Raw genomic sequence first — 15,404 nt, 5'->3', positions numbered from 1 at the left:
TAAAACAAAACATTGCCATATTTATTGTGTTTATGGAACACACGCCCTAAGATTTGTTATTTTTGGTAACTTTGGTCTCTTGGTGCTGCTCGCTAGAGAATAAATGTTGACTCCGATGTTGTGTGATAATTACGTATTACATTACATAATTACATTACATTAATCATTGTAATTGGTTTTATATATATATACGAGAACCTTGAATTTCTAGTAATATACAACTGTTTCAATATATAGTATGCAGTCATGTTGTATTAATTTACATGTATGTATATGATGTAAAGCTACCAGGTTATGAAGGGGGTGGGAGAGGGAGGGAGAGAGAGAGAGTGGGGGCGATTCTGAAGTACAGTAATCTATTTTCAACAAAATGAATATCATTCCACTCTTTGGTTCTATTGTATCATGTGCTTAGTACACAATGCCTGTATATTTATCTGTTATGTCATTATATAAAAGTTTTTGCAATAGTTTTGTTCATCTATAAATTAATTAATGTACCAACTATAAAATTTTCACCAACACTAACAGTAATTGAGTTGTGTGATCTCAATTTATTGTGGTAATACTGATGACTTATTATAAGTACTTTTTTTAACTCCTTGTAAAATGATGATCATTGTTGCCTAACAGGCTAACCCTGCTTAATAGCATAAATTAATTAAAAGTTATTACCTATTCTTCCAAAAAGAAGTTGGGTTCTATAGATATATCTTTGCTCTATCAACAGGTGCACTTGTGATTTCTCGGGAAACGATCGTCTAGCACATGTATACATTATTCTGGATTAGAATCATTTCAGGAATTATTCTTCTTGTCCAAGTTTATCGTCTGTGTTCCCTTTGTCAGGGGTTCGATGTTGTCTGACTGTCCTTATACTAAGTCTCCAGTGAGCACGATCGTGTGGATCGACTGTGTCCATTTGCCACTGCTTACGGTCTTGCCTGATGGTTTCTTTCTATGTCTTCTTGGCTTTACGTTGCATATCCACCTAATCATAGCCCTGTCATTTCTCTGGAGTCGGACGAGTGATGACTGAGGGCCCAACACTCACTGCCATACAACATCACGCTTCTTACGCAGCTATCATAGACCTTACCCCTGGTGATAATTGGGATGTTCGGATTGGGAGAAGTTCTCTGAACCTTCCCCAAGCTGTCTTGACTCTAATGGTCGAACTTAGTTTGCAGCCACCTCCAGCACTCAGCATATCTCCTAGGTAGCAAAAGGAGTCTACCACCTCCAGGGTGTCCTCATCTATTTCAACTTCGGTGTAAGGGCGGCCCTCAATTGGGCGTGCTAGTCCTAGACATCTATTACATCTGAAGTCTGGATCTGGTGTGAGTCTACCATGCACTCCGCTGCATTTTTGTGCACCCATAGAGTGCAATGGCTGCACTGTATCACATTGCTCCTAACCCCTTTTCTACATACCGCACACATGGGTATTGACCAGAGTCCTTCAGTGACTGGAGTTCTGGGCCACTAACCATCACTTTTGTCTTTCCAGTGTTAACCCTCAGACCTTTTGCTTCCATGCCTTTCTTCTAGCTCATTCATTGTCTCTGCTATTATGACCAGGTCATCGGCATACAGTAGTTCTCATGGACATCCTGTGCGGAACTCATTGGAGAGGGCTTCAAGGACAACAATGAATAACAAGGGACGGAGGACTGATCCTTGATGTACTCCAACATTTATATTGAAGTCATCACTGTAGGTGTCATTGTCACGGATAACCGTGCTAGAATGTGATAAATGACAAAGTCACAGATACAATTTACATATTTATTTGGTATACAACTAAAATTTAAGTTTCTGGTCCCGGTTTTTGGCGTTGAGCGTAAAAGTTCCTCAAATGGCGTCTGGCTTATACACAAATCTACTATGCGATGACTGCTGTCTTACGTGGACACAACACACATGTCGGTGCTCCCCATAGTGTTTTGTTTCTATACTGTTGTACTTGCAGGGATATTTTAGACTCTAAGAAGCCTGTCAACCAGTAATTATAATTATCTTAATTATCTCTCTTTGTCAATTGGTGATACAGTACGATCTACAAGAATGGGCCTTCTCTATAATCTGATGGTTCGTTAAAGAAAACAACTCTATGCGAAGTTGAGTTTTACTTTCTAATATTTTATATTCATCATATATTCACAAAACACAATTATTACAATAATCACGTTTTTTACTAAAATTATCACTTGCCCCATCGGGCAAGTGTGTATTGAGTTTCACTTGTCCGAACTGGGTTTTCACTTGCCTCGGGCAATCGGACAACTGTTAATGTCGATCCCTGACTTGGTAAATACTACAAGGTAGCACCTACGACAATAAAGTCATACTATATAAACATACACACACGTTTTCAGGTTGAAACCTTACTTTACATTATCCATGGATATATACATCATACACTGTTATACATATAACTTACTTCATGTTATAACTAAGATACACAAAACTCTAGAAATTCTATGCATGAGTTACACAATACGTTTCTTACAGCGAAACAATTATGGTCAGTACTACACGCCGTAACTTTACAAACAGGACTATATAGCGAACACGTTTATGAAAAAGGAAACCGGTATTGAAACGAGCACAAAACACAAAGTATGAATAAAGATACTTGGAGGATTTAAAAACTGACTATACCCAGAACAAGCTCTTGCATATCGAATCAGTTGAGATATATAAACACCATATGCAGGTGATAATGGAATATTGCTACATAAATGTGGGAAGTTGACGATGGAGAAGCTGAAATCATCCCGTTTGTCATACAGTTGAGTTGTCAGTTTGCCGTTACTGTCTACTTTCAATAAAATATCTAAGTATGAAGCAGAAGTGGACGACTCTGTGGTGTCCTTTATTTCGAACTCACAGGGATATATCAAATCGACATATGAATGAAAGCTATCATTGTTAATAGACAAAACGTCATCGATATATCTAAAAGTCGAATTGAAGGTCACAGCAAGAGATTTCTTCTTCTCACGTAGAAGTTTTTGAATAAATTTTGCTTTATATGAATATAAAAACAGGTCAGCTAACAAAGGAGCACAATTCGTGCCCATGGGAATTCCAACAGACTGTTGGAAGACCTGATCACCAAAGACATTATTAATAGCTTTTTTTTTTTTTTTTTTACTATTTTCTTATCTCCCCTTGGAGAATGGCACGGTCCTTCATTTCAAGAACTTTGAATTCCCTTTATCCAAGGATGATATATGCCAAGTTTCGTTGAAATCGAGTGGACATGCACATAATGCATGTAGTTAGTAAATACTGGTTCCCTGACCTGCTCTTAGGCAAAGGTCCTACACAATCTACTAACACTCGACTTAAAGGTTTTTCAAATTCTGGAATGGTTTGGAGGGGCAGATTGAATTTTCTAATTAGCTTTATCTACCATCTGGCAAACATGACAAGAACTTCAGAAACATCTTTTTCAGCTTGGACCGTTAATATGACTCAAAATCTTGTTATAAGTCTTATTGAAACCTAAATGACCTGCTATGGGTGTGTCATGAGCCAAACTCGTCCCTATGATATATTACTGAGACCACTATCTGGTGAGCGACACGCCATATTTCATCTGGGTGGTCGCCATTTTCGCATACGGATGTCGATCGTCTTTCAGATAGTAGCATATTCCGACTTTAGCTGCCTCTTTTGCTGGAAGCACCCCCTTCCTAAGTTGGATAATGCTGGGGTTTTGTTCTGCGTTGAAATTAGCTGCTCTCGGTTGAGGTTGTCCTTGCCTTGGTCTAACTGCAGATTGAGACTATCATCACCATTGAATTTCAGCGAGATTCACTATCAGTTGGCTGTGTGTTTTCAAGTGAACTGTCATCAAGATCAAACAAGAAAATGTCACTGAGGCCAATTTCTTGAGATCAGCCGCGCCAAGGGGTTGAACATGATCAACCTCGATTTCTTTTCTTCTCTCTAGTAACAGCACAGGAAAAGTCATCATCGGACGCAACATTGAAAGGTGAAGATAACGAACAGTGATCAATCTCATAACTCCTATAAGCAATTAATACTAAATAGATAGTTTTTAAATCAAGGCGAGCTACCGACAGATAAGTTGGCGGTACAGGGGTTTCAACAGTGTTGATTGAAGTAAGCATTTCGCAAATTCTATGGTCGTTATAACGATCTAGTTCGTCAATACAACCTCGCATTGGGTCAAATGCTGTCTGACGTGTTTCATACCGATTGTTAAGCCGTTCTTGGCACACTGATTTGGACTGTGGATGATTCCGTTTACCTGATCAGGAAATGGGGCTCACGGCGGGTGTGACCGGTCGACAGGGGATGCTTACTCCTCCTAGGCACCTGATCCCACCTCCGGTGTGTCCAGGGGTCCGTGTTTGCCCAACTATCTATTTTGTATTGCTTGTAGGAGTTATGAGATTGATCACTGTTCGTTATCTTCACCTTGCATTCTTCTCCGGAACCACCGGACCGATTTCAGCTAAAGTATTCTTGAGTAGAGGAGAATCACGTTTGCTGAAATAAAGGGCCATGCTCATCTCCAATGGTACATAACCATAAAATAATGAAAAAATATATGGTGACTCCCCTTGGGGAGGGACGCGACCCTCCATTCGAAGAAACTTAAATCCTCTTCACCCAAGGATGCTTTGTGCCAAGTTTGGTTGAAATTGGCTAAGTGGTTTTGGAGAAGAAGATGAAAATATGAAAAGTTTACGACGACGGACAACGGACAAATTTCAATCAGAAAAGCTTAATTGAGCCTTCGGCTCAGGTGAGCTGCTAAGAGAAGTGATAATATTCTTGTACCTGGTCATCTTTTACAGGCCATATATTATGACCCTTGAGCTTAATGATGGGAAGTATGTAGTTAAGACATCAGACAGGCGTAAAGAAAAACGAGTTTGTCACATGGACGTGTTGAAAGATTTGACTGAAATTGTGTAAATCGGTTTCCATTTTAGCCAATGTTAAGATATTTCAAAATTGTACTGGAAATTACCTTAGTATAGCGATTATAGTGAAAAAGACTTTGAACAATAGGAATGTCCATTTTAGGAACTCCGAAATTCTTGCCAATCTTGAGCATTTTCATTTTCACCAAAAAGAACAAGTTCAAGTCTAATGGCTAATTATCCTTCAATTTCTCTGAATATTCCAAAATAGACCAATGCTACTTGTCATGATGTTATAGTGGGTGGCCTGTCAAGCAGCATCCTTATCGTCTGAATCCATTAATATTACAGAACTTAACAACAGAATTGCAGTAGTACATACTGGATAAGAATATCATTGAGCCAAGTAAAAGCGATTGGAGCTCATCTTACACTGTCGTCCAGAAACCTGATGGTACTTACCGATTATGGACTGACTTCAGAAAAGTGAATTTGGTCGCTATAAACTGATTCATATCAGATCTCCAAAATCAAGGACTCAGAAATGTAAAATTTGTCTATAAATTCGACCTGCTGAAAAGTTAATACCAAATACTATTAACTGAAAAAGCTACATAAATTTCTCCATTTGAATCCCGATAGGTTGTTGCAATACAAAATAATGCCTTTCGGCATGAAAAATGTTCCAGGCCCTATTTAGGGGAAGATTCACTCCCTTCATGACGTTCAAATGTAAGAAGCCTACATCGATGATGCTATCATGTAAAACTTATACGGTACCAATTTTGATGCACCAGATGCGCATTTCGACAAATAATGTCTCTTCAGTGATGCTCAACCGAAATGTTTGAAATCCGAAATAACTATGAAGTTTTAGATCTAAATATAGCCAAAAACAGCGTGCCAAACAAGTGGAGCCAAATTCGTCTAAGGATAAGAGCTATGCATGAGGGAGATGATCCTTAATTTTGAAATGAATTTCTAAATTTTATAACAGCAATTAAATATACATCCGTATTTTCAAGCTAGTAACGAAGTACTTAGCTACTGGGCTGTAGAGACCCTCGGGGACTAACAGTCCACCAGCAGAGGCCTCGACCCAGGGGTCATAATGTAAAACTTATACGGTACCAATTTTGATGCACCAGATGCGCATTTCGACAAATAATGTCTCTTCAGTGATGCTCAACCGAAATGTTTGAAATCCGAAATAACTATGAAGTTTTAGATCTAAATATAGCCAAAAACAGCGTGCCAAAGATAATCCGAAATAACTATGAAGTTTTAGATCTAAATATAGCCAAAAACAGCGTGCCAAACAGGTGGAGCCAAATTCGTCCAAGGATAAGAGCTATGCATGAGGGAGGGAGTAACGTCTCCGAATCAAGCGCTACTTCGACATTCTGACTAAAGCGAACTTGACTGTGAATCTTGCAAAGAGCTATATTTTTCATGCTACTGTATGAATATTTAGGTCATGGATTAGGTCAAGGTCATGTTACATCTATTATGGCTAAAGTGGGAGCTATTACAAGGTTCGCGATTCCTATAAACAAAAAAAGTTAATGAGATTTTTTTTGGAATGAATGGTTATTACAGAATTCCCCCCCCCCCCCCCCAATTTTTTCCTCAATAGATGATCCACTTACCAATCTAATGCAAAAGAGGATTAAATTCAAATGAAGAAAGAAATGCGAGGAATCATTTCTAAAAATTAAATCTGTCCTGATGAGTAGTCCAGTTCCTTTAGTCCCATATTGTTCTGAGTAATATAATTTTTTTTTTTTTTTTTTTTCACATATATCAGTCTTTAATTCCAAAATACATTACTATTTCGGGGTAAAGTCTCCGCAGAGACCCCCTTATAATCTTTACCTAGGGTGCCAGGGGCCCCTTGGATTAGATGTATATAGGCATACATATACATATATATAAATTTATCATATAAATTTCTACATATAGAAAACACAAACATATATGCATACATACAAACACACACACATACTGTTATATAACAAAATTTATTAACATGTTATGGCAAAAAAGGTTCTTATTTTTACGGAAAAACCAACAACACAACAATATAATTATGTACATAAAGAACCTGAAACTGCCATATGGCGGGGTTAACAATTCAAAAGTTCATATCACAACCCCCATGGCAGCACTATAGGAGGACAGGACCCCTCCTCATAGTGGGAACTTTTTGCAAAATACCAGTATATAAAAGGTTTATTACAAAATTTTATTTGATATAGAAATATAGTTGTTTGTAATCAATTCAAATTGTTCAAAATAAACTCACATTGTAACATAGTTAAAAATGTGCATAGACAGATATTTGTCAGGTTTCATATTATAAAAAGTCATACCTGCAAAGGTGTATAAATTACAATTTGTCTTTAATTGCTTTCATAACTTTAGCATATTTTTTATCCTGAATTTTTGTGTACACTTCTGTATAAAAATTCAATTTACTTTTTATGTGGTTACATATTTCTTGAGGTTTTTCGTCTTTGTTATCTAATCTACAATACATTTTATACTTGTATATTTTACAGGCAATAAGAGATATTATGCTATTCAAAAAGAGTGTCTTTTCATTGTTTTCATAGTAAAATCCTATCACAATTGTTTTCCACGATATATCAAATTTTAAAATTTGTTTAACAATGTCCCATATATGAGAAACATTTTTACATTTTAAGATAAGATGTTCATTGTTTTCTTTAGCATCTCTGCAAAAGACACAAAAATCATTTTCTACTATCTTCCATTTCTTCAGCAATTCTCTGTTACACAATAGATTATTTAATAATTTATAATTAAATTCTGATATACTTCTGTCTCTTATGGATAAGATTTTTTGTTCATAAATAGATTTCCAAGCCGTTTTTGTTATTTCAAAAACCTTTCCGTAATATGTTTGGTGTAATGGAGGTATAAATTTTTCATGACAAAGAATTTCGTAAATCAACTTTGAATTGATATCACACACTTTAACATGTCCTTTACATAATAAATCGTATGATGTACTCCCATGAAAAATGTTTTCGTATCGTATATTTGAATATTCATAACTTTTGAAGGTTTTTGTTATAACTGTTTTTATAATCATATATTCACACATCCAGTTTTTTTTACATATAAGTTTGTCATCAAACCATTCCAAAGGTTTTATGCCATTTTCATTTACAATATCATTCAAAAATTTAAAACCGCTCCTCAGCCAATTATGAAAAAATATTGGCTTGTTTTTGTACATAAAATTTTTATTACACCACAACGGTTCTTTCAATAATGCATTCAGATAAAATTGTTTTTTATTTTTTTTACATTCGTTGAAAAATACAAGCATTTCCTTGTAGAATAGAGGAAAATGTTCCATTATTTGATAATCATTTGATTTCGTAATATTTGTTTTACATAGATATTCAAAATCAAAGTCTCTTTCTTTGCACAAACTATCTACAAAAAAGAATAGAGAGTTTCTCTCGCTTGAAATCCTGTTTATCCAAGATACTTTTATGGATTTTAATTTCAAAGATACATCGACAATTCCAATGCCTCCCTTTAGGACATTTCCAATCTGTGTATTTCTTTTAATTCTATCTCTTTTGTTCCATATATAGTTATATAACAAACTTTGAAATTTCTTAATTACTTCTTCATTTGGAAAGCTCAGAACTGATCCAACATATATAATCTTTGATATTGCTAGGCTATTGATGACACAAACTTTACCAAAAATGGTTAGTTTTCTTTTTTTCCATGATTCAAACAGTTTTTCTAAGTCATCTACAATTTTTGTCCAATTGTTTTTATAACATATTTCTTTGTTGTGTCCTATATAAATTCCAAGAGTTTTTATGCTATCATTGTTTACGTTAACATTTCTAATTTGTTTATAATGATATTTGTGAGGACCCGTTAATATACATTCTGTTTTTGACATATTTAAATACATACCCGAAACATTGCTGAATTTTGCTATGACTTTTAAAGAATGTTTTAGAGAGGTTTCATCTTTAAGAGGAAGAGTACAATCATCTGCATGTTGTATAATCTTAATACTGTTAGTCATTCCTGGTTTTTGAAATCCATTAATATTTGAATTCGATCTAATATTTACCGCTAATATTTCTATAACAAAAAGAAATAATATTGCAGAGATGGGACATCCTTGTCTTATATTTCTCTGTATATTGCATGTTTTGGACATCCATCCATTATTTTTTATTTTAAATATAGGTTTATTGTATAGTATGTTGACCCATTTGAGAAAGTTTTCGCCAAAGTTAAATTTTTTAAGAACTTTCGTCATGAAGTTCCATTCCACAGAGTCGAACGCTTTTTGGAAATCAAGAAATAACATTATTGATTCTATATAATTTTCTTCACAATATTCAAAAATATCAATAATTAACCTTGCATTCAGAGCTATATTTCTCCCTTTTATATAAGCTGATTGATTAACATGTATTGCTTTATCCAACACTTTTTGTAGTCTATTAGCTAAAAGAAAAGCTATTATTTTATAATCAGTATTTGTAAGACTAATAGGCCTATAATTGTTAAGACTCTGCGGGTCTCCTTTTTTAAATAAGAGAGTAATTAAAGATAGTCTTTGTGAATATGTCATTGTATACTTTTGGAAGATCTCTTGAAGAGTGCAATAATAATGTTGTTTTATGTTTTCCCAGAAAGTTTGATAGAATTCACACGGTAATCCATCAGATCCGGGTGATTTATTTTTTTTCAAAATGAATACTGTTTCTGTACATTCTGATAGTGAGGGAAGGGTGTCTAATTCATTTTTTTCTTCATCATTTAGACTATATTCTAATTGTATATTACTTAAATATTCATTCACTTTATTATCATTTTCATTATTTGATGTATACAATTTTTCATAAAAATTGCATGTAGAATCTAATATTTCATCTTCATCAAAAACTGTACCTTTTTCATTTTTTAATGATTTTATCACATTTGATATTTGTCGTCTCTTTTCTAAATTTAAAAAATAAGAGGTATTTCTTTCTCCCTCTTCAATCCATTTTGCCCTTGATCTTACCTGTGCACCTTTTGCCTTTTTGTTTATTTATTCTGTCAATTCATTTTCTAATTTTCTTTTTCTATTCATATCTATTTTTTCATATGGCAAGTCTTCTATCTTACTTATTTCTCCTTGAATAGAATTTATTTTGTTTTTGTAAGATTTAGATATATTTTTCGATAAATTTATACATTTTGTTTTTATATTCCTTTTCAAATTTTCCCATGAATCTAGTGCATTTTCTTTATCGAAATTATAGTTTTTCAGGAATGTATTCATTTCGTTCATGAAGGTTTCATTTTCAATTAAAGATGTGTTAAATTTCCAGTATCCTGGACCTCTAAGGTTTTCATTTACAATCAAAGAAAAAATTAAACACTTATGATCAGACATCCTAGTACCGTTTGAGTGTGAACCAGGAATGTTTTGAAGCCTTATATTTTCACATTGAAAACAAAAGGTATCGGATAGTAAAATATAATCTATTCTACTTGTTGGGATATTTACTCCGTTACACCATGAATATCCTTTTTTTCCGCTTTTCATAGTTTTCCACATGTCGTGTAAATCGAGCTTGTTCAGTAGTTGTTTTAAATTATAACACTTTTATCTGATTCATTTTCTGTTGAGCAATTAAGGTCACCACATATCAATAGATTATCAAAATTTGCTGTATATTTACTAATCCATTCTTTAGCCCGTTTAAAAAAATCACATCTATAATTGATATCGTTTGGAGCATATAAATTAACTAATGTAATAATTTTTTCATCATATGCTATGTTAACCATGAGTTTCCTGCCTTCATTAGATTTATGTATATTTAGTATTTTGAAATTCAAATCTTTATTAAATAATATTGAAACTCCTCTACTGAAAATTGAATCGGAAAAGCAATGTATTGATATACCTTTCCACCTTGCATCATAATTTAGTACATTTTTTTCAATATAGTGGGTTTCTTGCATAAATATTACATCAAAACAGCTATCATTAATCCAGGTATAAAATTTTATACGTTTTTCTGCAGTATTTAAACCCCTGCAGTTCACTGAAATAATATTTAACTTGTTCATGCGTATGACTGACTAGCGGTTTTTTTTTGTTTTTTTTTTTTGTTTTTTTTTGTTTGGTAGACTTAACTCTGTTTTTTGCCCTGCTTGTTTCTTGTTGATCTAGAGGAATTGTTGGTAGCTGAATTTTCGTCCGTACGCTGCAATTTGGCTGCCATGCCGTCGAGGATACGTCCAAGCTTATTTTCACCTGGCCAATGTTGCATTAGAGTATGAGATGTTCCGGTCACGTTCAGCCCGCTACCCCAATAAGTATCCCACGTCGATTCCACCAGAATATCGGATTTTCTGATTTTTTTTAAAGCACTTCTGAATTGTGAACAATGCTGTAGTTTAGATTCCAGTATTTCCCGCATAACGGAGTCTTTAGATGTAATCCAAGCATCAGATTCCAGGACCTGACCTCCTACACGTTTGGCATCTAAGGCGGTTTCAGCTTTACTTACGGCTTCTGCACGGTTAAGATCACCAGAACGTAAGGATTTGATGTGTTGGAAAGCATGTTCGGCTGAAGGATATGTTTGTTCTGAGTAATATAAGCTTACCGTTGATGCTAGTGACGTCAGTGTCGGTTATGCTTTGTTTCAAAAACATAGTAACAATGTACATGTAGATACAATAGTTACTTTTTACTTTTTTTTCAAAGAAACTTGCAAAGGGTCAACAAAATTATTCTATTATTTATAAGTCTTGCTTTGTTGTTAGCTTTACAACATTTTGATGTTTGTTTGAATGTTACTGTGTATTCAATTGTTGCTTTATGGATCATACTCTCTCACTTTCTTGCATAAAATGTCAAACAAGAATCAAAGATCACTAGATGGAGATCATTGTTACAAGAGTATTAAGCATATCAGAGGAAACAGTGACATTGCAGATTTCTTATCAAGAGTTTCACGTAGATGCTTCTTTCTGTTATATTTTTATTGCCTTAATTTGATATTTATGTACAAGTATAGGTCTTGAGGTTTTCTTTTACATTCAAACTTTTTAAAAGGTGTGTTGTGCTGTGTGTGTGTGTGTGTGTGTGTGTGTGTGTGCGTGCGTGCGTGCGTGCGCGCGCGTGCGTGCGTGCATGCGCGTGTGTGTTGTGTAATACATTGATGGACAGTTATGACCTAGACACGATTCTAGACCTTCTATTTTTAGAAATTGTTTGTCAGAGTTGAATAGAAAGATTGTATGCTCTAGAAGAGTGTTGTTTTAACATAAATAGACAGTAAATCTTGTAGTAATAAAAACTCTGTAAGCGCTCTACATATAAAAACTCTGTAAGCGCTCCACATAAATAGACAGTAAATCTTGTAGTAATAAAAACTCTGTAAGCGCTCTACATAAATAGACGGTAAATCGTGTAGTAATAAAAACTCTGTAAGCGCTCTACATAAATAGACAGTAAATCTTGTAGTAATAAAAACTCTGCAAGCGCTCTACAGAATTGCATTTGGGCTTTCACTCATATTGAAATGTCACCAGGTGTAGAAAACTACTACAAAATTAGATTTGGATTGGACTTAACAGCCAATTTGTGACAATTTATATCCACCATCAGACGTTGTTTTTTGTGAACTTTGATTAAACCTATTGTAAGTTTGTAATTTGTTATTCCATTCTCTTTTATATTTTCTGTAGATAAATTGTTAAATCCTTTAATTTTCTGTGATTGATTTCTGCTGGTCATGGGTCATTCTGACCCATAACATTATCTTTACCTTTATCAGCTCTCAACATAAATGTTTACAAAAGGAAACAAGTAATACAACATACGTATTCCAGTGTACATTTGAATTAATACCTCTGCTTCTTGATGTGATGATATCTTGCAGTGATGAATTGATGTCAAATCCTATTATGTATTACATATTCGCTAACTGACACATCAAATCTATGTTTGAAATAAAAGTATATTACATTGATGTAGTACCATTTATTTTCTGAATACAACATAAATTTAATTCACAAAGAAAAGAATGAATACATCTAGATGCACTGTATATTAAACATGTGTCAAGGCATCAATGGATATGGAGCAAATGCAGAACTTTAAAAAACAATAAATAATTGTACACACAATTTCTACACTCCTAGGATGGTCATCTATATTCTGGTAGACATGGTACACATTACCCAACAATAAAGAAAACGTGTAGACAGTGACGTAGACATGGTACACATTACCCAACAATAAAGATAACGTGTAGTGGAGTTATCCCTTCACAACAGCTGATTGCCTATGCATGAAAATTCCAAGAATTTCGTTTAGTGTATACTTTAGTGCATTACATTTGACTGTTCTTACATATACAACGCCCAAATATCGAGATCTTGAAACAACGTTCTGGTGACAGTTGAATGACTGCAAGGACATTTTTTTGGTGTTGACACATGACAATGGTCTCTCAATAACTGCAATGAAATAATGACTTAAAATGTTTCTTAAAAGCTTGGTCACAAAATCCATAAATGACTGGGTTTACCACGTGGTTTATGAGCGGTAACCGTATTGCGACCCTATAAATCGCTTCCTGATGAATGGACAGGTTTTCTTTGAAATCCCTGTGCAGAGTAAGCACCACTCCAATAGAGACATAGGGGAGATAAGCCAAGATGAACAGGAGTGTAATCAAAAACAACACTTTCGTCTTCCTATTCTTTAATTTGACACTGTTGTTGGGATTTTTTGTTGACTTTCTCTCGATGCTGTGGATCCTTTGCTCTATTTGGCATTTCATTGCTTCGGTCATGGGTTGAACATTGGTGTTGCTAGGAGTAAAACATATATTATGTTGCATCTGCAAACGCTCAATTTGTGCCTTTCTGATAGTTTTACCGATGACCAGGTAAGTCATGCTTAAAATGATTACAGATGCACAGTAAACTAACCAGTAGAAACCAAGATAGAGAGCCGGGAAAATCGTTGTCAGTGCCTCGTCTGAAATATAGCATATTGTCGCTGTTGAGTTTCCGATAGAAACTGCATAGTTCCCATTGAAAACTAAAGCTGGGACCGCGCTGAAAATGGAAAATACGAAAACTGTCCCGCAACATCGTTTTGCTGTGGTTATGGACATTTTCTCTTTGAGAGGATGGACGATATGACGATAACGCGAAACCGCAATCACTAGCAACGTCATCAGAGACCCCATGAACAGCACACCGTTATTGAATCGAAAACATTTGCACAACCACTCTGGAATATGAAAGGGGAACACGAGGTCAATGAGTTCTAGGGGCATGTGCACAGCACAGGTCAAGACATCGAACATGGCCAAGAAAGACACAAAGATGACGTAGGTGGATTTCTTTTCCATGCGAAATAAAAATATGTATAATGAGATGCAATTTCCAGGCAACCCAAAGACAATAGCCATGACAATGAACACGGCAGCCGGTAACCGACCTGTCCTTAGTCCGAGAAACGCTTCTATTTCCGTAGTGTCCTGTGTAGAATTCATGGTTCAGCAGCTGAAATAAGGATATGCATAGATCAAATTAAAAATGAAGACAGAAAGGATTTTGTAATTTCAAATACTGGGTATCCATTTACTTCATGATATATTTTTTTCTGCCTGTATTGTTGAATGAAAATCACTACACATAATTTCTAAATTAAATGCGTATGCTTTTATGCATAAATGATTAAAATTGTATTTGCACGTTCCAACAGTATATAAACGACTGCATTGCCACTGTGTGTTGATCAGTGCTTCGCAACTTCGTATCTATTTATTTCCATAACGGGATTTAACTCATATTCGTGTTAAGCCTGATTATGCCTCTGCTGATTTTTCACAATATATAATATATAAATGTAAAGCAACATATCTTCCTTGAAAATGCCCATGGTCTAGCTAGTATTCAACATTTGGGTACAGGAATGTGCCTTGTTTTGAGTGTTTTCATGCATGGTAGTTGCCAGCTATGAGCAAAACTAGGCAAATTCCCAAGAGAATTAGCGAGTTACTACAATATAGTCTCCAAGAGCAATGTCCAAACAGCCAAAGGTCAAAATATTTCTCGGCTTTAATTCAATGACTATCTATTAAATTGTAGCAATGAAAGGTGAAGATAACGAACCTTTAGGGAATACAAAACGAAGAGTTGGGCAAACAAGGCAGGATACTGACAAACAAGTTAACGTTACAGGAGTTTCAACAGTCTCATTTAAAATTAAGGTTAGCCTATCATTGGGTCCAATGCTGTCTGATGTGTTTCATACCATAGGCTGTTCTTGGCAAACTGACCCAAAGATAGGTTGTATTGACAAACTAGATCATTATAAAGATCATAAAGTTTACGAAATGCTGATTTTAAACTATTTAATCTTGCAAAATATTTGAAATTGAAAGGAAATTCCATTAGAGT

The 15,404-nt window shown here is 34.8% G+C and overlaps 2 protein-coding genes across 4 annotated transcripts in view; one reads left to right on the top strand and one right to left on the bottom strand.

Moving 5' to 3' along the window:
• Positions 1-470, top strand: part of LOC125649026 (spermatogenesis-defective protein 39 homolog) — a 48,786-nt gene extending 48,316 nt beyond the window's left edge. For all 3 annotated transcript variants that reach the window (XM_048876235.2, XM_048876232.2, XM_048876236.2), the window contains exon 19: positions 1-470. This exon is cut by the window's left edge and continues 725 nt beyond it. The gene's annotated coding sequence lies outside the window, so the exon portion shown is untranslated.
• A 10,634-nt stretch (positions 471-11,104) lies between these two features.
• LOC130055006 (opsin, blue-sensitive-like) lies at positions 11,105-14,494 on the bottom strand. The gene is made up of 2 exons (XM_056166149.1): positions 13,870-14,494; positions 11,105-11,565 (listed from the first exon to the last, which is right to left on the bottom strand). The coding sequence occupies exons 1-2, from the start codon at positions 14,492-14,494 to the stop codon at positions 11,105-11,107; spliced, it is 1,086 nt and encodes a 361-aa protein (XP_056022124.1).
• Between the last annotated feature and the right edge of the window lie 910 nt (positions 14,495-15,404).

The sequence above is a fragment of the Ostrea edulis genome, chromosome 5 (genome assembly GCF_947568905.1).
Source record: "Ostrea edulis chromosome 5, xbOstEdul1.1, whole genome shotgun sequence".
NCBI classification, from domain to species: domain Eukaryota; kingdom Metazoa; phylum Mollusca; class Bivalvia; order Ostreida; family Ostreidae; genus Ostrea; species Ostrea edulis.
This window is presented reverse-complemented; position numbering and strand designations above follow the sequence as displayed.